The 27,407-nt window shown below is 48.6% G+C and overlaps 2 protein-coding genes across 2 annotated transcripts in view; one reads left to right on the top strand and one right to left on the bottom strand.

Moving 5' to 3' along the window:
* Positions 1–17,586, bottom strand: part of LOC102939244 (complement C3) — a 56,550-nt gene extending 38,964 nt beyond the window's left edge. Inside the window, exons 1-10 of the mRNA XM_037888055.2 lie at positions 17,460–17,586; positions 11,979–12,171; positions 9,474–9,636; positions 8,735–8,805; positions 7,624–7,718; positions 6,320–6,402; positions 6,069–6,159; positions 5,484–5,586; positions 5,268–5,388; positions 2,454–2,569 (exon numbers count right to left, since the gene is read on the bottom strand). Of these exons, the coding sequence (XP_037743983.1) occupies positions 2,454–2,569; positions 5,268–5,388; positions 5,484–5,586; positions 6,069–6,159; positions 6,320–6,402; positions 7,624–7,718; positions 8,735–8,805; positions 9,474–9,636; positions 11,979–12,171; positions 17,460–17,530 (1,107 nt within the window). The 5' untranslated portion in view covers positions 17,531–17,586. The remainder of the gene's footprint in view (positions 1–2,453; positions 2,570–5,267; positions 5,389–5,483; positions 5,587–6,068; positions 6,160–6,319; positions 6,403–7,623; positions 7,719–8,734; positions 8,806–9,473; positions 9,637–11,978; positions 12,172–17,459) is intronic.
* Positions 17,587–25,240: 7,654 nt separating this feature from the next.
* LOC102940341 (complement C3-like) overlaps positions 25,241–27,407 on the top strand; it is a 47,748-nt gene continuing 45,581 nt past the window's right edge. The window contains exon 1 of the mRNA XM_037888124.2: positions 25,241–25,492. Within this exon, the coding sequence (XP_037744052.1) occupies positions 25,386–25,492 (107 nt within the window). The 5' untranslated portion in view covers positions 25,241–25,385. The remainder of the gene's footprint in view (positions 25,493–27,407) is intronic.

Here is a 27,407-nt window from a genome sequence, read left to right as displayed (position 1 = left end):
CCCCAAGGGTCGGTCCTGGGGCCGGTTTTGTTCAATATCTTCATAAATGATCTGGAGGATGGTGTGGATTGCACTCTCAGCAAATTTGCGGATGATACTAAACTAGGAGGAGGGGTAGATACAGTGGCAGGTAGGGATAGGATACAGAGGGACCTAGACAAATTGGAGGATTGGGCCAAAAGAAATCTGATGAGGTTTAACAAGGATAAGTGCAGGGTCCTGCACTTAGGCTGGAAGAATCCAATGCACCGCTACAGACTAGGGACCAAATGGCTAGGCAGCAGTTCTGCGGAAAAGGACCTAGGGGTGACAGTGGACGAGAAGCTGGATATGAGTCAACAGTGTGCCCTTGTTGCCAAGACGGCCAATGACATTTTGGGATGTATAAGTAGGGGCATAGCCAGCAGATCGAGGGACGTGATCGTTCCCCTCTATTCGACACTGGTGAGGCCTCATCTGGAGTACTGTGACCAGTTTTGGGCCCCACACTACAAGAAGGATGTGGAAAAATTGGAGAGAGTCCAGCGAAGGGCAACAAAAATGATTAGGGGTCTGGAACACATGACTTATGAGGAGAGGCTGAGGGAACTGGGAATGTTTAGTCTACAGAAGAGAAGAATGAGGGGGGATTTGATAGCTGCTTTCAACTACCTGAGAGGATGGTTCTAGACTATTCTCAGTGGTAGAAGAGGACAGGACAAGGAGTAATAGTCTCAAGTTGCAGTGGGGGAGGTTTAGGTTGGATATTAGGAAAAACTTTTTCACTAGGAGGGTGGTGAAACACTGGAATGCGTTACCTAGGGAGGTGGTAGAATCTCCTTCCCTAGAAGTTTTTAAGGTCAGGCTTGACAAAGCCCAGGCTGGGATGATTTAACTGGGACTTGGTCCTGCTTCGAGCAGGGGGTTGGACTAGATGACCTCCTGAGGTCCCTTCCAACCCTGATATTCTATGATTCTATGATTCTATGGTCACACTAACATAACCTTGGTAGCCGAAGTAAATTCATTCCTACTCTGAAACCAACACTTACATATTGGGCTTTGGCTGCAATGGAACACTCACCCACCTCTGTCCTGCGTAAATCAGCTGGGGTTTAGTTGAGAAGATCAAGCATTCTCCTCAAGAATGTATTTTGCTCTACCTCTAATGACCTAAGCATTGGCGCTGACTCTGTGGGTGCTCCGGGGCTGAAGCACCCACGGGGGGAAAAAAAGTGGGTGCTCAGCACCCACCGACAGGCCCCACCGATCAGCTCCTCCCCCTCCCTCCCAGCACTTCCCGCCTGCCGAGGATCAGTTCAGCAGTGGGCAGGAGGTGCTGGGGGGCAGGGGGAGGAGAAGGCAGGGCAGAGTGGGAGCAGGAAGATGCGGGGTGGGTCTTGGGGGAAGGAGTGGAGTGGGGGCGAGGTCTGGGATGGAGCAGGGGTCGAGCACCCCCTGGGAAATCAGAAACTCAGCACCTCTGGACCTAAGATCTTTCCAGCCCCAGATTTCTACACTGTATAAAATGTGAGCACTCACGTTAGCCCTAAGCATTCAGAGAGCCGGTGCAATTCAATTACCCCCATGCACACAAGAAAAACGGACAGCTACTTGCATGGATCTTAAGGTTCAGCCCTTTGACTCTTTTTTATGTTTATCCCATTCACCACTGTATGTAAAGCAAATATCCAGATTAGAAATGGACTTAACCTGCTCATTACTGTGGTCATCAATTACTCGTTTGTGCACCTTTGGTCTGCAGCCAAAGATAATTGCTTCAGTTCTCTGCTAATGTATAGTCTTAAGTGCCTGCTGACAGAAAAATACTAAATTCCCTTCACAAACTCTTAAGCCCCAGAGGAGTGTGGGACCGTAAAACCATATTCTCTGTGGACAAGAGGACTGATGCTGATTGGTTCAGAATTTTAGGAGCATAATATTTCTCCCTCTGTAATGCAGCCTAACTCGCTGGGAGAAGAATCATTCTGTCCGTGCCAATTTTGAAATTCCCCCACATCCTCCTATCCACAGTGGTCCCTCTGCCCCCTATTTCTGCAAATGCTCCCCCTCTTTGGAACTCCTCACCTGTGCCCAATTCCCCTCTATAGTCAGAAAACCCTGATGTGCCAGCAACTAACACACAGTCCAGGGAATATTATCCCACAGTACACGAGTGACCCCAGGGCACATTTTGGGCCAAACCTGTAGCTAGGTGCCATTTCACACCTTGTATTTGCTGTCAGCTTTTGGGCCAGACTCCGCTCTTGTTAGGCCAGTGTAAATCTAGCGTGATTCCATTGCATTTAGTGGAGTCATACTGGAATTAGGTTGGGGTAACTGCGATTGGAATGTGGCCCTTTGTTTCTGTTCTATTCTAAGTTCTTATACCCCCCCCATCACCCTAGTACCCATAGTTCTCTCCTCTTTATACACCTCAGGCAACGGTTGGCATGATCTAGAAGAGATATTACCATGAGTTCAAAGGGCATCCCCGGCTTGAAGTACTTGGGTGTTTTTGTGAAGTGGATCTGATAGGGAGATGTCACAATTTTAATTCCGGTGTTCTCCGCTTCCACCATGTCACTGCCTGCAGAGAGAAGCCATGGGTCAATTAAAACTGAGCTAGGGAATACAAATTTTGTCCTTAAGGTCCAGGGTAAAACACAAGGAAGAGGCCATGGTCAGATGTTGATTCAGTGCCGCTGATTCTTGTGATTTTATCATGAGTCTCCTGTTTTAATTCCTTGTCTTCAAGCCCCAGCTGCTAGAATCACCATATGGCATGAGAATCTCAGCTGTCATTTAAAAGAAGAAATACGTTTCTTCTGGTTGCAGAGAAAAGCTTGAAAGCATGTCCCAAGTGCGATCTAATGCCTCAAAAGCCAGGAGGGAAAGAAAGAGCAACCAAAGTTTACTATTTAAAAAAAACTCATGATTTTTAATGTGATCTCATGATTTTGGGAGCAGGGGGACTGACTTGTGATTTTTGCATGTTTGGGGTTGGCATTACTGCAGGCCGTTGAGCCTGATTCTGTTCTCATGCCAGTATAAATCAGGAATAACTCCCCTATAGTCAGTGGCACTGTAGCAGTGAAGACAGAATCAGTCCCTTTCATGCTAAAACAACTTATTTTAGCTTTTAAAGAAGCAACAAGAAAGAACAAAAACAAAGTCCTGGGAGAGAGAGAGCAAGTGTTTGTGTATCTATCTATATAATAAGATTCCAGGACTGTCACTCTGAGGTTGTACCACTCTGAAGCCTAGAACGTCTATTGCGTCTGTGTGAAGTGATGGAAGCAGCTATATAAGCAAGAGAAGGGCTCTTCTTAGTTACAATATCACCAGGTTCAATTATCACTGGGATTTGCAGTCTGTTACCAGCCAATTTTTAAGTCCCCAGCCATTCTGACGTTACAAGCCTGGTGTACAACTCCAGTAAGGCATGTGGCATGCCAAGAGTCCTAGACCACTGTGATATCAGACACAACTCAACCAACCAATCACCACCTTTACTCTACAACTAATTTGCATGCAGTAATTTCATTGGTTGTTTGGATTACTTGGCCCAGTTGCCACACTCGTGCAACGGCACAGGCTTTCAGCTACTAGTTTCATCTGTAACAAGCTACAGCTGCTCGGAACAGAATGGCTGCTCCCTTTGCAGGGAAAGTTAAGAGACCAGAGCTATGTAGAGCTGGAAGGGACCTCAAGAAGTCATCTAGTCCATCCCACACACTGAGGCAGGAGTAAGTATGCCTAGACTATCCCTAAGAGCTGACCCAGAACTCTTAGAAATGGAAAGGTGCAATGCACAGAAAACAAAGGTGCAACAGTTTCAAGCTACTTTCGCTGGTGTAAATCTGGAGTTATTCCAGGTGTGACATTACACCCCATATTTTTCAGAGAAATATTGTTATTATATGATTATAGCATAACTAAGATGTGTTTTATGCAAGATGGGACTTGTGAGATATCATTGGAACGGTTATGATTTACTGAATATGATTATCCCATTTGTATGCACGTATCATTTTTGTATCTTAAGTTAGGAATATTGACCCTACATCTGTACTACAAAAGTGTTTGCACCCGGAGAATACCCACCAGGCAAAACGCAATCAGTCTGGCTGGCTAGCTGGATACAAGTCAATAGACTGTTAGGGAGAAAAATAGGACTTTGAAGAGGGTAATCTCCCATCTTCCTGGGATGCTGCAAATAGACTTTGAGTTATGGCTGCAGGGTCATGTGATTAAGTCACCTGATACTAGACTCCATAATAAAATTTGTCCTTTTCCACTGTCCGGGGGTGGGAATCATACTGGAAGACAAAGGATTCCCACCATATGTAAAACCTATTTAAGGCAGGGAAGTGCGATAATCAGGGTCGGTTCTTCACTGAAGCTTTGCCCAAGATGACTGCTGTAAACATCTAAGACTGATCTGGGAAGAAAGGACTGCCAGGCTAGACGGAAGGTGTCTAGCCTGTAAAAGAAATACCTGGAGTTTTAAGCTGCAAGCAAGAGCAGCTTGCCTTCAAGAAACTCTGCAATCTGCCTAAAACCACATTTAGGGTGAGAAATTGGTGCTTGTAACCAGTTTCTTTAGTATCTGAGCTTATATTGCGTTTTTGTTTTGTTTGCTGGGTAATCTGTTTTGATCTGTTTCCTATCCCTTATAACCACTTAAAATCTTTTGTAGTTAATAAACTTGTTTTTGTTTTCTCTAAAACCAGTTTGTGGAATTCATAACTGGGGAGCAAAAAGCTGTGCATATCATCCTCCACATTGTGAGAGGGGGTGAATTTCATGAGCTTACGCTGTACAGTTGTCTGTGCAGTGCAAGACAGTACCATTTTGGGTTTACATGCCAGAAGGGTTGTGCACGTGAGTGCTGGGAAATTCCTTAGCTGAAGCCTTCCTATGCAGCTGATTTCAGTGTCTGTCTTCCTGCAGCTGGGCATGTCCCTTCCTGTGTGTGTGCTGGAGGAGACATGAGAGGGCCTGGCTCATCAGGACAGTGTAAGCGAGCCCAGGCTGGTGGAAAAGCCGGGCTCAGTGGTACCCCAATACATCAGGTGGCACCCCGGAGGGGGGAGCAACCCATCACACCAGTTTTATCCCAGAGCGAATGAGATAAGAATCTGGCCTGCAGCCTTTAAGATCTGCAGAACCCTAAGTAGATAGGGCTTTATACATCTAAATCAACACCTCGAACTGCACTCGGCACCACTTTGGAACACCCCGTGAATAAAGCACTTGGCTTTGCACTTATTGCTGATGCTCACCAGATTCTGTCAAAACGGTGACAGAGATGTAGAGCGAATGGCCAACCAGTTCATGCAGATTGGCAAACCGAGCCTGCAGCATCTGTCTCGTCAGTGTTGCTTCCCCGTCTCCGTCTTCTATCTAGAAAGGGAGAGAGAGTTTCATGACCTCACCCACAGAGTTTCCCAGGAGGCATGAATCCCTCCCCCCGCCCTCCAGCCAAGAACACGAATTACCGAGATTCTCTTGAGAGACTGCGGGATACTCCTCTTCTCATCATCCATCTTCACCCCAAAGAGGACAAAAGCATTGCCATCTAGTTTTTTCCCATATAGATACCTGGAGGAGATAAGGATGGGTAAGAGAAGCCACAAGGAAACCTATCGCTGAATATTATGGCCCTATGCCACCATTCTCCTCTATAGGCCCAGCTCCTTGGTCGGTCTATATCTCCCATGATCCACCATGGTAAGGAGAAGTGGACCATCATGGCTATGGCGCATGATGGGAGTTTAAGTCCAGCTAGCAAGCCCAGTCCATGGTGAAGAACGGAAGAATGAAGCACCCGAATGGCAACCCCCATGAAGCACCACACCAGCATTTCTGAATCACAAGGTTTTCAGCCAATTTTTTTTTCTCCATTTTTGAACATTGGGTTTTTGGATGAAAAAAGAAATCAGAATTTCCCATGGAAAATGGAGACTCTTCATGGGAAAAAAAACATTTAGTGGAAAACATTCCCAAAGTGATGCAAGACTTAGGTTTCTTTCTGCACTAAAACCTGTGTTTGTTACCCCAGTCGGCTGATCCCTTCCACCCACCTCGCAGTGATAGAAACCCTGAAGTCTTCATTGCCATCAATGTATAAAAACTTCTCAGCCGGCTCCAATATGACTTCGAAACTCGGCAACACTGGAGAAACGAGAGGGGAAGAGGAGAACGTTGAGCTTGTAGGAGAGGGTGGGTTGCCAGCAAAGCCTAGCCGGATGGAGAGTCTGCTCCAAGATGGTGTCAGGAGAGTAGAGACAGACCCACTCCCTGAGCCTGGGCCCAGTGGGTGCTGGATTCTTACCGTACTCCTTAACATCAAATTGCGCACTGAAGGTCTGCTGAGGGGAGTCTTCATACCTGGCCGTGATCTTCCAGGTTCCCAGACTGGAGGAAGGAAATACGAGGGAACACTGAATACACTTAAAACGCACATTTCGCAAGGTCCACCTGGCTCACTTCTTTCTCCGGTAATTTTATCTGCCCCATAAGCTAAATCTGAGCCATACGTGGAACTCAAGCCGTCTTGAGGGAACCACAGGGAATCTCATACAAGACATTTTTTTCTGCACCTTGATGATTTCATGAACCAGAACTAGAGGTAGGTACTTGGAACAAAACATTTGATCCACAATCCCCTCAACCTTTGGCTAGCAAGGTTTGGGAAGTTTCGATCTAAACTTTGTGGCCAGCACTTGTTTCTACAGTCTGCATGGACCAAAACCCTAAATCCAAACACCCCCAAACTTAAGGAAACTCCGATCCATACCAAAATCAGGCCCCTCACTCACCAGCTCACTGACATAATTTTCAGAGTAGTTGAACATTCATAAATCCCACTGAATGGGAGGTTGGGTGCTCAGCACTTTTGAAAAACAGGCCAGTAGGGCCTGATCCTGCCTTCACATACTCTGGAATAAATCACGAGTAATGGCAAGGAAGTCAGTGCAGCTTCATTCTGGTGACTGTGTGGACTTTTTTATCGATACGTGTCATTGATTTCACTGTGCACACGTATACCAACAAAAACGCATTTCCATCGATAATATGGAAATTTACAGATAGGCAAAGCAAGAAAAACGCGGCATGAGAACTTACTACAGTTTGATTTAAGGCTTTATACTTGGCGTATTTGGACATACGATGTTGACAATTTGTGTTTTAATGGCTATAAAGCTTTCACTTTTTTGAATCTCAGTGTCTACTGTCATTAAATAATTATTATCAGACCCCACCACCGTGGTCTGGCCCCCATGTTTTCTCCCACCTGTGAAATTTAAATTGCTAAAACTCAGAATGGGGGACGATAAAAACCCATAATTTAATTTTGCACAACTGAGCATTTGAAGTGATCGAAACTGAAAAAAAAGGCTTACAAATAAACATGATTATCCATCAAAACGATAAGAAATACAAATCAAATTATGCCAAGACTGGGTATGTGGCAGGAGAGTTTGTTTTCTCCACGTCACTTGGAAATGCCTGTAGGAGATGATCTAGCTGATGGGCCACACACAGTAACTAGCTCCACATCATCTCTTCTGCTTCTCTGCCCAACTCCTGCAAAGCTCTGCTCCGTCCAGGCATAGTAACATCAGGGCAATCTACCTGACAATCTCCGGCAAGTTGTGGTTCAGGGAGAAGATGCCTGATTTCAAGGGGGCGGAGATGGGAATCTGCTTGACAATAATGGACTCAGGGGTCTGAAAAGCAAACAAGTTAAGAGTTTAGGGCGAAAAATGCTGTCAATTGCTCTTAACAGCATCATCTGCCACATTTACATTCCTGGGCCACTGGACTGTTCTCCATACTTCCAACAATAGCATGTAACAGTCTGGATTCCACTGATTGGTTTGAATTTCTTAACAAGCCAGAGACCCGGGAAAAACCGACAAATCTCTCCTGACCTTCTGAGATAGCTCAGCGAGGCCACCAAAAAACTCAAGGAAGCAGCTCGGAAGACTGAAGCGCCTCCACGGCAGAATCTTGCAGATGCCAGGCTTAACCCTGAGCTTTCTGCAAACCTTGGAGCTGCCCAAATGGCTGGGTCACTCTGCCAACCACAGCTGCTCCCCATCTCAAGGCCCCAGCTGGTTATGCTGCTGCTCAGGGCAGAGTGTCAAAGAAAGGGGAAACTGAGTCAAAGAGGAACTGAAGGGACAGGCGTGTTTTCTCCCCTCCCAGCTGGCTGAGGTGAGGGAACCCCCTGGGAATTATTGCCCAGGGTTTTGCAGCTGAGTTACTTTATTTTATGGATCATAAAGCCCAGTGGAAAGGGCCTTAAGAGGACTAACGCCTGGAGCTCTAATCTCTGTTCCTGCCACCACTTTACACGTCCTTCAAAGGGCTCCTTGCAGTGGCTCCTTGTCTTCAGCCTTCCCAGACAATCACTTGCTTGGCTCTTCCCAAAGAACTCCATGCAACTTTCCTCAAGGGTTAACACCATTGCAGAACCACGGGACTTCCCGCGAGAGCTGCCTGGCTGCTGCCCCTGCAAACTTCGTAACCTCCCTCATGACTGGAGGAGAATTTGCACACCAGAAGTTTGCAAGGAGGGACCTCAGACAATCATTTGCTTTTCTCCCGGCCGTACCATGTTGCTGCTACACGCAGGGGTTGTATGCAATCTCCTCAGACACATTAAATTGCTGCGCGTTACCCAGACAAGTGGCTAAACCCACCTATCCCCCCACGGGCTCACTCAGAACAGCGACCTCACCTCAAACTCCACGATCACTGTTTTGGACACTGGTTCTAGTTTGTGACCCACGGTGAAGATCCGGTAGAGGACTGAGAAAATAAAGAGAGAAGAGAGGGATGTTGTTAACTGATAAACACCTTGGCCCAGATTCTCAAAGCTACTTAGGTGTCTAAGTCCGATTGAAACCAACGGGAGTTCGGTGCCTAACTCCATGGAGGATCTGAGCCATCAGCCCCCATCAGGGGTTGTTTCACAATAGCCACTTTCTAAAGTCGGAGATCTCCATGGCTTTTTTCTTTAGGGCGTTGTCTTGCTTTTCTCCCCTGTCCCTAAGTACCAGGTGGGAGGGCTTTGTCATTGCAGGGACCTGTCCTGCTCTGAATGAGCTGGGATTAGCAGCCCCTATTTCACACAGGCTTTGGGACGGCTGTCAGATGGGGGCATGTATCTCAGTACAAGATGGAGCTGAACCAGTCACTGGGATTTGAAAAGTTCCATCGCCCATTCTCAATCCCATGGCCCACCCAGTCTTTCGGTATCTAACACTCAGTGGGACATCCCAACTGGGACGATGGTGAAGGGTGAAATATTGCAAATTGGTGGTGGCAGAGTCTCTGCTCCAACTGTGCTCCATCTTCAGCCAGACAACAAACAAAGCCATATGCACAGGATGGACCCTGCAGCCCTGCTGTAGATATGGCATGACATCAGCAGCTCCCACCCCTTCCCATTAGAAGAAACCAGGGGAAGGCAGTACCTGTAGACCCAGGTGTATAGATGGTTTTATCCGTCTGGATAAAGATGTATCCACTGTGGAAATGGACCAGAACCACTTTCTCCAGGGTTTGCTGAGGGAACTTAGCCTGGACCACAACATACTGGTTTTGTCTGGAATCTTTCTTTATCTCTTTGGTGGGAACCTGCATGAGAAGAAGAGCGTGGATAAGTTCTTCCTGCTTTTACTCACCACCACAAGGGATGCTCTACACAAAAGACCTTTGCAGTGTTAACGATGCTTAAGTTATACATGGAACGAATCCATAAGAAATCATGGCCTTTTACTAACCTGCTCTACATGCAGTTCCTCCAGCAGCTTACACAGCTGCCAGAAGATGGTGGGTCTCCTCATTGGGGAATGCCCCAGGTGGAGGGGGATTCCCAGGATGACACAGAGTCAGCGTAGGTCACCACCAGTGAGTCAGGCCAGACCATTTGGACAGCCCTGTACCCATTGTCCGATCACCTCCTGTTATATGGAATGTTTGTGAACGAAAGGGCATCCCATGGGTGCTCTGCTGAAGTCAGTTCTACTGCACTGATGTGCTCCCGACTATTCCTACTGTCCTCCCCTAAAACTGTAACATTTTAGAGACCTTCCCTCTGTCCCTCAACTCTCCATTCCTGGCCAGGACTTTGGATCAAGTCAAAATGAGAATCCTGCTCCACCAGGGAACCCCACCCAGAAATGATTCTGTGCCCAGCGCAGATTAGGGACAGGACTTGGCAAGCTCTGAGCAAGTTTCCCAGGCAGTGCAAACACGAGCCCTAGTGCATATGGTTATGTACCTGACCACACAACCTCGGTGCATTGAATGAAGTAGCTCCCAAGTCAGCTGAGACACAAATAATTGGCTTTGACGTGTCAACAGGAATTAAGACCAAGGTATTCACCAAAACTCTTGTGACTTTAACCATTTCATTGTCGTCTTTTTTTTTTTAATTTGCAATGGAAAATGCCAAAAAATGAAATAAATCATGTCATTTGCATGTTTTGTTCAATACAGGTTCTTGTACTGCCCCCACCACTGCAATACCTGAGTATCTCCCAGCCATGCATTAAGCAACAGAATTAATATCTGTCCAGTGTGGTTTGCTGTTAGATCTCACTGTGATTCAGTGTATCTATTTAAGTTATTATATGGCCCCTATTACTGTGTCAGTATATTATTACCCAAGTGCAATGCGTTTACCCTCACAGCATGTCCCCTCCTGCCCCCCAGCAAAAGAAAGAAGCGCTATTATCAATATTTCACAGATGGGAAAACTGAGGCACACAGCAACTAAGTAACTTACCCAAGAACTCAGAGAGAATCTGTGACACAGCTAGAAATCAAACCCAGGTCTTCTGAGTCCTAGGCTAGCACCCTAACCACTCGACCATCCTTCCTCTCAACTTTTTCTTCTACCTCCTAATTTGGAGCACCTAGGCTCACCAGACAGCAAGTATGAAAAATCGGGACAGAGGGTGGGGAGTAATAGGAGCCTATATAAGAAAAAGCCCCAAATATCAGGACTTTCTCTATAAAAACAGGACATCTGGTCACCCTAGGGGCACCTCAGTTTTTAGGTGCCCAACAAGAGACCCCCACTGTGCTTATCTAACTAGTTAGCTATACGTCCCCCATCACAAATAGATTCGCAGACGTTTAACATGATCAGCTAGCTCGTCTGACCTCCTGTAGAACTAGGGCCCAACCAAATTCATAGTCCATTCTGGTCAATTTCATGGACCTAGGATTTGAAAATTAGTCAATTTCATGTTCTGGGATGTTTACATCTGAAATTTCAGGGTGTTGTAACTGGGAGGATCCTGACCCAAAAGGGATTCATGGCGGGGGGTCACAAACCTGTTGTAGGGGGGTCATAGGTTTGCCACCCTCACTTCTGCACTGCCCTCAGCTTCCTGCAGCCGCAGGAGGTTCCCAGAGGTGGAGGTGGGTCTGATCTCCCCCGTGCTTCTGGGAGCGCCCCAGCCAGGGGCTCCTAGCTGCTAGTCTCGGCGGGGCTGGGGAGGGACAGGACAGACATGGGTCTGTTCTCCCCCAGAGAGCAGCTGTGCAGGGTAACAGTAAGTCCTGTCCCTCCCCAGCCCTGAGGGGACTAACAGCTGGAGCCAGGTGCATGGTAGGAGCCCCCGGCTGGGACACCCCCCAGCCCTGCCCCTTCTCCTCCCCTCCAATAGCTAGATTTCACAGAGGAGGTCTGATTTCATGGTCCATGATGCGTTTTTCACAACTGTGAATTTGGTAGGGCCCTATGTATAACACAGGCCATAGACTTTGACCCAGCATTTCAAACTCATAACTTTGTGCTGGGCTAGAGTGTCTCTTTTGGAACGACATCCAACCTGGATGGGGTCTGAACGTCTCGGTATTGCAGAGTTGGGGAACCAAAATACTGGAGGCTCCTAAAATGCGTGGGACACTATTGAAAATGATACCCTTTGTTTCACTGGATGACCTGAGCCTGGGGTTTTACCCACCTTTATTATGGCTGTGCCCATCATCCCATTCACAGGGTTGAGGTCGGTTCGGACCTGGTATAAGACGTGTTTCTTATGCGGGAAGTCATGCACGGTGACTGTAACCGCGATTGGGGCATTGAGGCCATGGGCTTCCACCACGACCTTCTCTTCACTCTCCACCCGCAGGACATTGGGCGTGATCAGGGAGTAGCTGTGAATGGCAAAAAGGTCGATGTGATTAGTTCCGTCAGTATTTAAAACCCCACTGATTGCGATTCCCACGTCCCGAAGGAGGTTTTATACCAGGCTTGTTACCACGGTTTATAATTTATTATTTGCTTTACAGCAGCATCTCAAAATCCCAACAGCGACTGATGCATAGTAAAAAACACAGAGTAAGAGACAGTTCCTGCCCCTAGGGGTATGTCTACACAGCCGCTGGGAGGCATGACTCCCAATTTGGGTAGACATAGGGCTTGTCTACACTACAGGCTCTACTCGGTGTAGATAATGCACCATCCATTCCTCCATCAACCTAGCCTCAACTACACCAGCAGTTAGGTTGGCTTAACTACACTGTGGCTTAAAGCCCTGGGCAATGTAGCTAGGTTGACGTAAATGTTAAATGTAGACCCAGGCATGCAGGTGCTAGCTCTGATCAAGCTGGTGCCTAAAAATTGCAGCAGGGCCACAGTATTCGGGGCCCAAGGTGCACGAAGACAAAGTGCACTAAGGAACTGTTAGTACACATTAACAGTGTCCACACAGACAGTTAGTGTGCAGTGGGCTAGTGTGGGGTAGATTTACACTTAAGTTTGCTGTGAACTAACTCTTCATGGAGACAAGCCCTTCCAAGTCCAGTTGACTTTGCCCCTAAATCACCTAGGCTGTCTGGAAAATCCCCCCTCAGGCAATGGAGTTAAAGCAGGGTTGCTGTCTTCCAGGTGAAATAACTGACTGATGACATCACCCATAGTGTTGTGAATTCACAAGGAAGTAGGCCTGGGGGGAAATAAAAAGTTTTGCTAAATGTCAGCCAAGTTGTCTGTGTGTCACTCCGGCAGGAAGGGTGACAGACGATTGGACCTGAGTTTTTCATACCAGATAAAGATCATACGCACACACACGTAGGCGAAAAGTTCAGGACATGATGTGCTCCTGTCCCTAGGGAAAATTGCTGTGAGTGGATGTGTCCCCCAGCCTAATCCTGTCATAAAAGACATTGCTGTTGTCACTTTTCTGAAATGGGGCTCCCAGCTGTACACCGATACAGTCGGGGATGCTCTTCCCTGTAAGTCAGTGCTGACCCCAATGCCCCGGCATGGTGCTGGGGGTGCTGCATTGCAATGAGCAAGGTGGTGGCTCGGCAGGGGGTCTCTCTTCCAACTCTATGCTGATCCTGCTGCCCCAGTTGGAGGCTAGTGCTGTGCTGGTGGGGGCAGGACCGGTTTAACCCACGTGTATTCAGTGCTCTTGCACTGGGCCCCCATCTCTGGGGGTGCCTGTCCACCCGGTGGGGGAGAGGGGAGGGAACAAAGCCTGTCAGATTATTTGTTTTGGCCCATCACAGTCCACTTTCGGGTGGGCGAGCCGATGGTGCCAGGACCAGGATGGGAACAGAGGCCCCACCCCCACCAGTGCACTATGGTGACAGCCAATGGGCTGGAGCAGGGAGCCAGGCCAGCCCCATGGGACAGGAGCCACCTTGTGGGGTGACTGGGGGATGGCCTCACTCTCCAATACCCTCCTAGGTCCTCCCACCCCCTAGGGGTAGGACCCAACCCCCCCCCCCCCCCGGTCACACACTCACCTACCATTTCCATAGTGCACACAGGGCCCCAGAATTTTTTAATCTGGCACTGTGGGGGGGCTCAGCAGGGGGCGTTCTCCCCTGGCAGTCCCTGCTGACCCCAATGCCCCAGTGCGGTGCTAGGGGGCACTGTGCTGCAGGGAGCAGGGTAGGGGGCTCAACAGGGGGTGCTCTCCCCTAGCAGTCAGTGCTGACCCCAATGCCCCAGTGCAGTGCTAGGGGGCGCTGTGCTGCAGGAAGAGGGGTGGGGGCTCGGTAGAAGGAGCTCTCCCATCTGAGCTCGTGCTGACTCCAGTGCCCCTGGGAGAGAGCGAGGCTGTGTCCTCCTGCATTCCATCAACTGCGCTCATACGGTTTGCACGGCCTGACCCGTGAGAGTGCTAAAGGAGTTGGCGGATGTGATTGCAGAGCCATTGGCCATTATCTTCGAAAACTCATGGCAATCGGGGGAGGTCCCGGACGACTGGAAAAACGCTAATGTAGTGCCCATCTTTAAAAAAGGGAAGAAGGAGGATCCTGGGAACTACAGGCCAGTCAGCCTCACCTCAGTCCCTGGAAAAATCATGGAGCAGGTCCTCAAGGAATCAATTCGGAAGCACTTAGAGGAGAGGAAAGTGATCAGGAACAGTCAGCATGGATTCACCAAGGGCAAGTCATGCCTGACTAATCTAATTGCCTTCTATGACGAGATAACTGGTTCTGTGGATGAAGGGAAAGTAATGGACGTGTTGTTCCTTGACTTTAGCAAAGCTTTTGACACTGTCTCCCACAGTATTCTTGCCAGCAAGTTAAAGAAGTATGGGCTGGATGAATGGACTATAAGGTGGATAGAAAGCTGGCTAGATTGTCGGGCTCAACGGGTAGTGATCAATGGCTCCATGTCTAGTTGGCAGCCAGTATCAAGTGGAGTGCCCCAAGGGTCGGTCCTGGGGCCGGTTTTGTTCAATATCTTCATAAATGATCTGGGGGATGGTGTGGATTGCACCCTCAGCAAGTTTGCAGATGACAATAAACTGGGAGGAGAGGTAGATACGCTGGAGGGTAGGGATAGGATACAGAGGGACCTAGACAAATTGGAGTATTGGGCCAAAAGAAATCTGATGAGGTTCAATAAGGACAAGTGCAGAGTCCTGCACTTAGGATGGAAGAATCCCATGCACTGCTACAGACTAGGGACCGAATGGCTCGGCAGCAGTTCTGCAGAAAAGGACCTAAGGGTTACAGTGGACGAGAAGCTGGATATGAGTCAACAGTGTGCCCTTGTTGCCAAGAAGGCCAATGGCATTCTGGGATGTATAAGTAGGGGAATAGCGAGCAGATCGAGGGACGTGTCTGTTCCCCTCTATTCGACATTGGTGCGGCCTCATCTGGAGTACTGTGTCAAGTTTTGGGCCCCACACTACAAGAAGGATGTGGAAAAATTGGAAAGAGTCCAGCGGAGGGCAACAAAAATGATTAGGGGACTGGAACACATGACTTCTGAGGAGAGGCTGAGGGAACTGGGGATTTTTAGTCTGCAGAAGAGAAGAATGAGGGGGAATTTGATAGCTGCTTTCAACTACCTGAAAGGGGGTTCCAAAGAGGATGGCTCTAGACTGTTGTCAGTGGTAGCAGATGACAGAACAAGGAGTAATGGTCTCAAGTTGCAGTGGGGGACATTTAGGTTGGATATTAGGAAAAACTCTTTCACTGGGAGGGTGGTGAAGCACTGGAATGCGTTACCTAGGGAGGTGGTAGAATCTCCTTCCTTAGAAGTTTTTAAGGTCAGGCTTGATTTAATTGGGGATCGGTCCTGCTTGGAGCAGGGGGTTGGACTAGACCCTCCTGAGGTCCCTTCCAGCCCTGATATTCTATGATTCTATGACCCTTCCTAGAGAGGAGCACGCTGCGCTGGGGAGTCGTCGAGCATGGGCCACGTTTACTGCTCATCGCTTCCTCAGGCAATACCAGGAGCATCTAAGCAGGGCGTCCGCTTGGTACCAGCCATGCACCAGAGCGCTGTCAAAATGGACCAGGTAGGCCCCTGATGTTCCTTCTAGAAATCCTAGAGACACAGGTCAGGGTTGAGACCCGGAGTGAGCGCTGCATGGTGGCTACCAAATCTCCTCTCTCCCTCCTGGGGGAACCCCCCCCTCCTCCTTTCCTGAAAGTTGGCCCAGGCTCAGAAACAGGTTTCATAAATCTCTGGAACCCTTTGGGGAAAGCTGCACCGAGGTCTGCACATCTGGCCTGCAGCCCACCGTGGTGCATTCCCGGTGGGGTCACCCTGCAAAACCCAAACCCCCATCCGGACGTCTGTGTCATCCTGACAGATCAAAGCATCTCTCATGCAGCTGCTGGTTTCTCACTGGCTCAGCAGGCCCCTGAGGTAGGATAAACCTTTAAGCAGCTCCCCCCCTGCAGTTCTGAAGGGAGACATCGCTCGGAGTTTCCTTCTGTCTCCTGCTCAGTGTCATGTCCATCGTTTGGCCTGGCCACAGGGGGCGGCACCAAATCAAATCAAACTACATGTTCCTGCCTCCTCCCTTTTATCGCTGCCACCCCCTTGCACCAAGATCCCTTCCCAGCTTTAGAGCCAAGCACAAGGGCTATTGGTCTGGCTCGGGGCTGTTCATCCGGCCACCCCAGCACAGACATGAACAGGCCGGGAGGCAGTAACCATGCCAGGCAGCCAATCAGTCAGATGGACAACAGAAGCTTAGCCCCGGGGTCACACTCAAAGTACTAGCCAGGCATAGATCTCGCAGCACTTTACAGTGTCATGATCCCCCTTTCACAGAGGAGGGAGAGGCCAGCACAGAAAAGGGGAGGGACTTCCTTAAGGTCACACAGCCAGTCAGTGACTCAGCTGGGAATAGAGCCCAGCAGTTTTGACTCCAAGTCACACCCCCTGGCTCTAACCACTAGACATCATCCCCCTCCTAGAACCCAGGTGTCTCCTGGATATCCCCCCTGTGAGAGCATCAGGTAGAACCAAGGAGCTCCGACTCCCATTCCCATCTTCTGGCCCCTGAGGCACATTCCCTCCAACAGCTGGAAATAGAACCCAGGAGTCCTGACTCCCAGTGCAGTGCCCAAGCGGTGGACCACTGTGCTTCGGAAGCCCACCAGCCCCTTGGAACCATAAGCAATTCCCTTAGCCAGTGGAGTTACTCCAGTGTAACTAACTACCCGTTGAAGTCTGTGGAGTTACTCCAGATTTGTACCAGTACACACTGAAAATAGAATTTATTCCCACTGGGTGTCTTGTGGATGTAGAAACTGAGCAAGGAGTTCAAAATATGGCCCCGTAGAACCTGATTCTGGTTTCTTTTAGAGCCTGATCCAAAGCCCACTGGAGCCAAGGGAAAGACAACCCCACTGATTTCAGTGCATTTCAGGGGGTGCAACCCCATTGTTTTCAATGGAATTACTCCTTGTCTATACCTGATTCACTTAGATCAAGTGAGGCTCAAAATCCAGTTTATACTTTTTTAAAAATTCCGTCTTCCGAATCCCAAAATTAGCCTTGGAACTGAGCGAGGGAGAAGAGGCTTGGACCAGATGAGGAAGAGAATTTCTGCAGCCTGTTCCCACTCCACACACAGTAGCAGAGAAGAGAGGAAAATTGAGCTTTGTTTCCATTGGGAGCCATTTAACAAACCCTGGTTAATATCCTCATCACCGTGGCAGAAGCGCGGGGTACTTACAGTTGGCTGTGAGAAACAGCCAGGAAGTAGAAAGCAAACACGGCCACCAGGTAGAGAGCAGAGCCCCCCATGGTGAGGACAGGAGCGTGAGGAGAAGTAGCTCCTCCTGGGCTATTTATCCTCAGAGTTGCCTGTAAGATGAGCCCTTGTGCAAACAGCTGGGCGGGTTAGTCAGTGACCAGGAGGAGCCCAGGAAACCTGAAAAGTTCAGAACAAAAGATGTTTTCTTCACTCCCTTGACACAAGGGTTTATTTGTCTGTCCAAGGGCTGGAGTTGGAATTAGGGACCTGAGGCTGTGCTTGTGTTTACTCCATGCCAAGGTGCTAGCCACAGATCAGAATGGTGGGGCGCTGATCAATACCACAGTTCAGGCCTAGCATGGAGAATTGGGGCTGGGAGTCAGACTCCTGGGTTCTGCTCCCAGCTGTGAATGAGGAATAGGTTCAAGTGTGTTAAAGCAGGGGGGGCTGGGAGTCAGGACGCTTGGGTTATATTCCCGGCTCTGGGAGGGGAGTGGGATCTACTGGGTTACAACCAGGGGGCAGGCTGAGAATCAGGACTCCTGGATTCTGTTCCTGGATCTCCCTTTTGACCCTCTTTTACCTTGGGCAAGTCCTGGGATGTTTCAGTAGGGAAAGCGGTCCCAGTCCTCAAGGGAGCCCCAGAAGGGTCTATCCCACTCGCTTGGATTGTAAAACCTTTGGGGCAGAAACTGTCTCTTAGGCCAGGACTCCTCTACACTCTATGAGGGAATCTACGCTGCTGATAGCAATGGTGGGAGTGCTAATAAAGACAGGGCACCGGCATGTTCGACCACCCATCATCTACACCTGCTTTGTATGTTTGCAGAGCACCTAGCACAAAGAAGGCCTTTGGGTGCTACTGCCAGGTAACATAAAACTGATCAAAGGAAATAATAATGTGGAATTAGCCTCCAGAACTCATTGCCACATGAGAGGTAATGTTCCCCTGGGCAGGCTATAATTGTCCACAGTAGAGTTTCTTGCACCTGGCTCTGAAATGTCTGGTAATAGCCATGCTTGGCGATGATCCTATGATCTGATCTGGTGTGGCATTTCCTGTGCCCCTGAAAAATACATCATGGTTGGCATCTTCAAAGCCATGGAGAGGATTCAGACACATTTTAATGGCGGATGGGTATCAAAATCCCTTTGGTTGCTTTGAAGCTCGAAACAGCAATTTGCACAGGCACCGGTTAACCTATTGCTTTTCACCTGCAATAACCCTGTAATCCAGTCCCTGGCCTTTTAGAGGTTAACCTCCTTGATGAACCAGATCTTCAGATCTCTGGGCCGGATCCTCCACTGGTATGAACCCGCCTAGCCCCACTGAGATCACTCATCTCAGAGTCTGTTTTTCCCTTCCTCTGGGTAAAAGCAAACCACTGCAAACCAGGGAAGGGTTAATGGGGGAAGGCACGTTATCAGCTGGCTTCCAGTAACAGGTTTCTTTTCCTGGCAGTGGTGTTTGGACAGGGCTTCAGTCTGGACAATATCCAAAGACATCCAGTTGCAACATATTTACTTACAGCTAAGCAGCGGACTAGGCTTACCTAACAACGGGTGTCACAAGTCTGAGCGGTGACAATGCCATATGACTAGCAGGACCAAGGAGGGCTCAGTGGAATGGGAACGGTGAAAGTAAAAGCAACATGGTGTCATGGCTAAGGCAGTCGCCTGGGACCCAGGAGATCTGAATTCTCTTCCAGGCTCTGCCCCTGACCTGCGGTGTGACCTCTCACATTGCCTCTGGATGATGAATCTCGGGGACAGAGCCACTGCCCCTTGCTATGTATGACCAGGGCCTAGCATGCTGGGCCCTCGAAGTGCTAATGCTATATGAATAATAAATACAGAGCTGGGCAGATGCTGCCATCATTAGGTACATTTAAAGCCAGACGGCCACATCCTCAGCTGGCGTAAACGACCCTACTTCTATTGACTTCGTTAGAGCAATGCTGGTTTGCAGCAGCCGAGGCACTGGCCCCAAATCCGGGTGTAAGCCCAATGCGTAAGACTTGAATCTACTGTAATAATCAGCCTCACCCTTTGTTTTACAAGCAAGATTTTAATTTTTCCATCAGGTTGACAGGGGAGCAAGTTGTGTTCGTGGCCTGGTATTATGGTAACTCCAGCTGAGATCGGGGGCCACTGTCCTAGGCGCTGTACCTACACTCAGCAAGATGCAGTCTCTTCCACAAAGGGTTAATTTATATACTCAGGGTCAGATCACAGGCTGGTCTCAGTGGAGTTACTGTATTGAATGAGTATTGAGTACTGAATGGGAACAGATCCTCAGCTGATGTCAAGCCGTTTACCCCGACTCCCATCAGTGCAATGATACGGATTTACACTGACAGAGGTAAAATCTAGTCCAAAACGCACAGATTTTCAAGAGACCATTTGATCATCGAGACTGACCTCCTGCAAAGCACAGGCTATTGTATTTCATACAGTTACCCCTGTACTGAGCCCAATAACTGGTGACTGACTAAAGCATATACCTTCCAGAAAGGTATCCGGTCTTGATTTGGGGGTGAGTATACAATATCTAATCCATAATCCACACACCAGCCTTGCAAATGTATTTTAACAGCCGGGTAAAATGTCATTAGTTGTCCCACTATCAAAGGGCAAGTAGATTTTGTGCCGTCATGAATGAATATTTGTTATTATTTGTATCACAGCAGTGCCTAGATGCCCCAGCTGAGATCAGTGCTCCGTTGTGCCAGGCACTGCACAGAAACTTAGTGAGGGACAGCCCCTGCCCCAGCTGAGATCAGGGCCCCATTGTACCAGATGCTGCACAGATTCATGATGAGAGACTGTTTACAATCTGAATAAGGAAGACAGACAAAGGCTGGACCGTGTCCACTCTGCCAGGCTGTACTATACAATAATTCTCTGACTATTCTAGGACTGGTGGGGGATCAGTGGCCCTGCAATGAAAGGGTTCATCTTGCCCTTTCTGTCTTAACGATGACTTCCCAGCAGTGGAAAGAGGATTATTAAGATAAGAACATAAGAATGGCCATACTTGGTCAGACCAATGGTCCTAGCCCAGTATCCTACCTTCCGACAGTGGCCAATGCCAGGTGTTTCAAAGGGAATGAACAAAACAGGGCAATTATCACATGATCCATCCCCTGTCGTCCAGGCCCAGCATCTGGCAGTCAGAGGCTTAAGGACCCCCACAGCATGGGGTTGCATCCCTGACCATCTTGGCTAATAGCCATTGATGGATCTATCCTCCATCAACTTATCTCGTTCTGTTTTTGAACCCCATTATAGTTTTGGCCTTCACAACATCCCCTGCCAATGAGTTCCACAGGTTGACTGCATGATGTGTGCAGGACTTCCTTTTAGTTGTTTTCACCTGCTGCCTATTAATTTCATGGGGTGACCCCCTGGTTCTTGTGTTAGGTGAAGGGGTCAATAACACTTCGTTAGTCACTTTCTCCGCACCAGTCCGGATTCTATACACCTCTGTCATATCCCTCCTTAGTCATCTCTTTCCCAAGATGAAGAGCCCCGGGCTTTTTAATCTCTTCTCATACGGAAGCTTAATCGCTTCATCATTTTTGTTGCCCTTCTCTGTAGCTATTCCATTTCTAATACACCTGTTTTGAGATGGGGCGACCAGAGCTGCAAGCAGAATTCAAGGGGTGTATTTCAACTTATGAAATAAAGTATTTGGTTCACTTCAGCGCATACTTCTGAAAGTTCAGGAAGGGAACTCTTGAAAAATGTAATTGGACGTCAGGGGATTAGGTAGGAGTAGTCATCCAGAATTTCCCAAAAACTATTTCTGGGCCCCGTTTCGTAAAGCCTGCACTCAAGTGCACACTAAATCGCTGCTCTACAACATATCAAAACAATGCTCTCAGTGAAATCGGCGCGATGATGAAAAGTGAAACGTGAAAACATGAAAGCCAAACAGCGCGACATGGAAAACAGAAATAAACATCATAACAGTAACTTTAGCCTGAGGCGGCTGCCATGAATTGCAGTTTAAGATCTGCACTTTATACCATTTGCCATAGGGTGACCAAATGACAAGAAGAAAATATCAGGACACATGCTCACCCCCTCCCCCCCACCAGGGCCGGCTCTAGGTTTTTTGCTGCCCCAAGCAAAAAAAAAAATAAAAAAGCCAGCGTGCCTCTGAAGCAAAACATCAGGACAAATGGCGTCCCGACCGTACATCGGTCAGGACGTGGGACAAACAACTAAATATCGGGACAGTCCCGATTTTATCGGGACATCTGGTCACCCAAATTTGCCACAAGTTGCTACAGAAAGAACGTAAAAGAAATGCAGTGTGTCCAATATGTGCGATTTGCAGGATTAACGAGCCACCTTGGAGCTGCTCTGGGAAATATCCCGGGCCTGCATGCTTCTAGGCACACTTGCTGAATTTCAGACACAGGCTTCTGGAAAATTCCACCTTTCACACTGAATCATTTCATATTAGATAGATTCAGATGAACATGGCCCTGACCCTCCAGTCTACAGACAACCTGCGCATGTTATTGAACAAACACATGGGTGGACTGTGATCTCAGCTGGATAAAGAGCTGGGTTCAACACTCGACCGAGGAAGGATTTATTGGGCAACAGGTTCCTGCTGCAATTTGCAAACAAGGGGGAACATGAGAAGGGGAAACCTATGGGGATTTTCAGTGAAAGGCAGTGCCTTAGTACCAGGGGCTAGAAGCTGCTATTACTGTGCTCACAGGAAAGCTGGAAGAACCCCATTAGCATCGCTGCATGCTGCTGATTTGCACACTAATTTTTTTTCATAGTGGTTTCTTGGCATGCCATACCACTGTGTTTAATTGCATGCCCCATTATTTGCAGATCAGATTATTTGCGTGCCAGTTTGCTAGCAGCTGGACGGCCTTACAGCTCACCTGCTGTCTTAGCTGCATCAGCTAGGAAACACACACATTCTTGTGCGTGTCTTGAGAGTGCTTCAGGGAAGTAATGTTGCAAGATTCTCCCTACACTGTATTTAGCCTCCATGGTTTGGATCCAGCCCTGTAAGGTAGGGAGCGCCCTCCACCTGGTGGGATTACAGCATGGGGCCTGAGAGCCAAACACAACATCTCCTGCTACTTGGTCTAACCTTAGCAATGAGTAATGAGCAAGCGATTGTCGTGGTTCTGAGAGTCAGCCACCAGAGAGTGACATGACCACACCCGCAATGCCAGTGTATTACATCCTTATTTGAAAGAGTGCAATGGACTGAGAAGGGAATTGACAGCCAGGAGTTCCCCTGATCCTGTCTTCGTGTGGCTAGTGGCTTAATACCTATTGGTAGGACCGCTGGAGTCTGCTTACTCCCCTGCCTTCCTCCCAGGGCAGTGACAGTGTTTGTAAAGGGCACTGACCATGCAAAGTGTCTTCCTTGCTATGTGAGTGAAAAGTAAATGAGGAAACACTCCAAATCAAGAGCCAGGATTAGAACCCAGGAGTCCTGACTCTCATTTCACTATTCTAGCCACTAAACCCCACTTTCCTCCCCAAGCCAGGACAAGAACCCAGGAGTCCTGAGTACCAGTATACACACCACGCTAAACACTAGACCCCACTCTCCTCCCTGTGCTGGGGTTGAACTCTGGAGTTCTGAGTCCCAGGACACACACTGCACTAATCACTAGACCGAACTCCCCTGCCAGAGCTGGAACAGAACCCAGGAGTCCTGGTGCGCTGCCTTTTTGCTCTAACCTACCCCACCCCCTACCCATTTAAGATACAGAAGAACCTTTGTTTTGTTGCTCTTTGACGGGCAACTGCTGAGTTTTCTTTTCCTGGGGTTTCCTAAGAGGCTGGCACACCCCACACCTCATGTCAACAGAGATTACAAGGAAATTCCAACATGTTGCTATACTGGAAGGTACAAGGCACTTCCCCCACTCTCCCCCAGATACCCTCCCATTCCTGAATCCACGTCAGCTCTGGCATTGCCAGTTCCTGTCAGCCCCTCACAATCCTTGATTTCTTCACTGTTTACCCAGGATTGATGGGAAATAGAGGAATTTTTACTCTCAAACGTATTCAGAGATTTCTCCAAATCTGAGGTTCAGCACTTTGGTGAGGAGGATTCTGGGAACCTGTGAGCAGATGGCACCCCCAGCCTGCTCCAAACACATTATACACAGCCAATTTCACTCTCTTCCTGGAAGTTGACTTTATTAGCAAACTAATAACCAGATACCAGGCATCCGAGGCCAGCTTCCTTTCCCCAGGGTTGGCTGTTTCTCAGGTTCCCCGGTAGGATCGCTGTGTCCCAGGCCGCGCTGACAATGGGCTCTGTGGATCCTGAGCCCCTGTGAAACCCAGGCCTTCATAGCTCACACTGGGCACCCCCAAAAACAGAGGCATTCAGAATTAAAGGCTGCTTTTCCTAATTTGGTTCTGAGCATCTTGGCTAATATCACACAGCAAGCCCATGACAGGAACAGAACCAGGTGTCCTGCCCCACCCCTTTCTTCTCTAACCATTAAACCATACTCCCATAGCGAGGAGTAGAACCCGGAGCCCTGACCACTCAATCCTCTTCTTAAACCCATAGATCACAGCCCCCTCTTTAAGCTAGAAGTAGAACCCAGGAGTCCTGACCCCCAGTTCCCTTCTCTAACCATTAGATAACCCTACCCTCCCTCAGCTAGCAATAGACCACAGGCCAGTTCTACCCACTTAATCCCACTCTGCCCCCAGAGCTGGAAATAGAACCCAGGAGTCCTGACTCCTTAGTTTTGTGTCTTAACCACAAGATCATCTTTCTTCCCCTTCCTGGTTCTTCCTTGATGTAAAAGGTAAACAAGACCTTAGGGCACAGACGGGTTTATCTTGGCAGGTATGTTCTCTGTGGATTGTACAGTGAGCACAATCATCCCACCCTGCCTCTGTCCCAGCGTCTCTAAGCCTTGACTCTGCTCCCTCCCCTTCACTGCATTGCCAGGGAACTGGCAGCATGTGCAGGTTGTTCAGGGGGTTGTCGTTCGGCTGAATGTCGTTAAAAAGGTTAATTTCCCCTCCAAGTGTCTGAAAGTCATTCCAGAATTGGGGGGAGGGGGGGTGCGGGTGTTCCAGACCTCCCAACAGCCCTGGGGTTCATGGGACGGTCCTACTTTGACACCCCCCCAAGTCCCCTCTCCTGGTGGAGTGAACATTTCCTGCATTCTTGGTCGCCCAGAGAGGAGGGTCTAAAGGGGCCATTTGCCTTGGGACCCCAGTTTGAGGGGGCCCCCAAATTCTGTGGCACGGCGACCTGGTGCATGGGTTTGCAGTGCTGCTCAGGTTTGGCCTGCCCGCCCCCTGACGCCACCTACAGAGGGGCGGGCGAGCCAAATGTGAGTGGCATTGTGAGCCCCGGTGCTAGGCTGCAACACCACTCACATTTGGCCCATCCGCCTCCGTCCAAAGAGGGCGAGTGGGCCAAAAACCCGAGTGGCGCAGCGTCCTGCTTTAGCCACCTGAAATGTTGGGGTGGGGGGGGAGTTCTCTGTGCAATACCTAGATAAAACGCACACACGTTACCAAATCACAGGCACAAGGAGGCAGGGGAATAGACCAGAGAGCTGGAATTGACCATCCTGGCAATAGAGGGCCTTATCTCCTAGATTAGGGTTGGAGGCACATTGCCAAGAGACGTCCTGTACCCCGGCTATAAATAGAGACCATCAATCCATTGGTCTATTACCTTCCCCCAGCATGAAATTCACTAAAATCATCCTCTTAAAGTAGCCTCTTCTGCTTCCCGACTGAGCAGCAGGGACGCTAGCCCCCCCCTGTATTGAGATCAAGTCAGTGCTGGGGGTCCGGGAGCTTCTGCAGTTGTATACTGACCACTACCCAGGGGTTAGCTCGCAACAGAAGAGGCATCCAAACAAAAAGCAGATGTTTCTGGGAGAAGTGGTGTCTTCTGGTGCCATGAGAGGATCTGCTGTCTACCTGCTGGTTGTGTTTGCATTCAGCTTATCAGCCGTGTCTCACAGCCAGCCACTGTAAGTAACCCCGGGATTTGAAAGCAATGATCAGTGGAGATCAAAGTGTATGTGTGGGAATGGGGCATTTCCCTGAAGAGACCCTGGCCAAGATTCGCAATAGAGAGTTGGGGGGGGGGCTGCAGTTTTTAAGCGCCCAACTTGATGCGCTTTGGAGGCCTGATTTTCAGAAAGGCGGGTGCTCTAAATCCCAAGATCCCTTATAAAGGTGCTGAAAACTCAAGGGCCCCAAATGACTAGTCGCTGCTGAAAAGCTTTCAAAAGACAAGTCAGGCCCCCAAAATCCTGGGATTGGCTGGACACGCAAGATTTTTATAAAAACAACAAACTGGGGGTTCTTATTTATCTTTGGGTTTCTGAGCCTTTTAGAGTCATGCTCAGGCCATGTTTTCAAGCTTTCGTCCCCGATCAGCAGTGCTAGAAACTTGCATTTGATGTCAACGAAAGCCAAGATCCTCACACAGTCACAGCCCTCTGGGAAGCTGGAGCTTCAAGGCAAACACCAAATCTTGCGAGACTTGCAGTAAACTCATGAGAGTTGGCAACACTGGCCACATGCTCTCAGTTTTGACTCTGCATGTGGGATCAGGCTTGTGGGTGGCTGGCCTGTGAAGGGCTAGGGGCCTGGGGCCAACCAACCCTAATTGCTAAGGTGGCTCAGCTGAGCAGGGGTCAGCTGATTTCCCTCTAAAGAGCTGAGAGCAGCAGGAATGTGGAGAGCAGGAAATTTCTAGGGAAATGGGGCCTTTTATTCTATGTAATGTTAATCCTATTTCAGTGGGATCAGCTCTGTCGGCTACAGTCTCAAGTTCAACAGAGAGTTATCTCTGTTTGTTCTGGTTCTAGAGTTCATAGGAACACATGAAACCATAGGTAAATAACACCGACAATTACAAGAGCGTCTGCCTTTTAGTAGTTTTATTAAAATCACCAGCAAAGTGATAAATGTCACAGCATATACAATTCCTAGAGATAAGTACCATGGACTAGTTATACCTACCGACATACCCACATGCTCCTAGATGGTGTTAGAGTCTGTTGGCCCGCTCATGGGTTGATCGATACGGGAGTGGTTCCTGCGGGATTTTTCCACAGGAAGCTCAATTTTCCTGCTCTGGGCACCCCCAACCCGCTCTTTCTTATTTCTCTGTGTCCCCTGGAAACACAAGGGACCCTGAATTCTATAGGCCATGTAGGTTCTCATTATCGTTGGCGTACCATCTTTATCTTGCAGTTAAGGCACGTGTTAGAGACACTATCTGTTGTTACAGCATTTTATTATTTAAATTTAAGACCTTATACTTTTGGAATATTACCAGTTGGTACCTCTTTCCCATAAGTTTTTGGGTTATTTCTCGGTCATGGTCTTGCGCCATCATTTCTTGTCTCCAGTGTCTAAAATAGCTAAGCTAAAGTTTTGCAGGCCTCAGTCTAGAGGTTCTTGCGTTTCAGCTTGTCTTACTCATGTCTACTACGTCGTTCCCCTAAATACTGATCAATCTTATACTCTTATAATCCTACAGATCAACTCCGGTAAACATACAATAAATATATGTAATATAACACATTGATTAATGATAACATCACACAATAAATGGATACTAAACTAAAATCATTGACTGCAGAGACTAGCACAGAGGCTGTAGGGTGTGACTAGACTCCAGTGCAGCCAGCTGGGACGTCAGGAGTGGGACAACAGGCAGGAAAAGTCTGGGGGTGACCTGATAAAGAGGTGCGCATGGATGCACTTGAGGAAGGACTGGCAAACTTTATTTTGAAATATTTGTTAATTGAATAAACCCAAACCTGGAATGGGCTGTGAAAGGGCTTGTGAGTTATTGCAGAAGCCCCTCGAAAGGGGGAAACTGAGGCAGGGGGCTGCCTGCTGGACTGGCTTGAGACCATGAGGGGATGC

Source organism: Chelonia mydas, chromosome 20 (assembly GCF_015237465.2).
Source record: "Chelonia mydas isolate rCheMyd1 chromosome 20, rCheMyd1.pri.v2, whole genome shotgun sequence".
Lineage (NCBI taxonomy): Eukaryota > Metazoa > Chordata > Testudines > Cheloniidae > Chelonia > Chelonia mydas.
The sequence above is the reverse complement of the archived record's forward strand: the minus strand, read 5'-3'. Positions and strand labels throughout refer to the sequence as shown.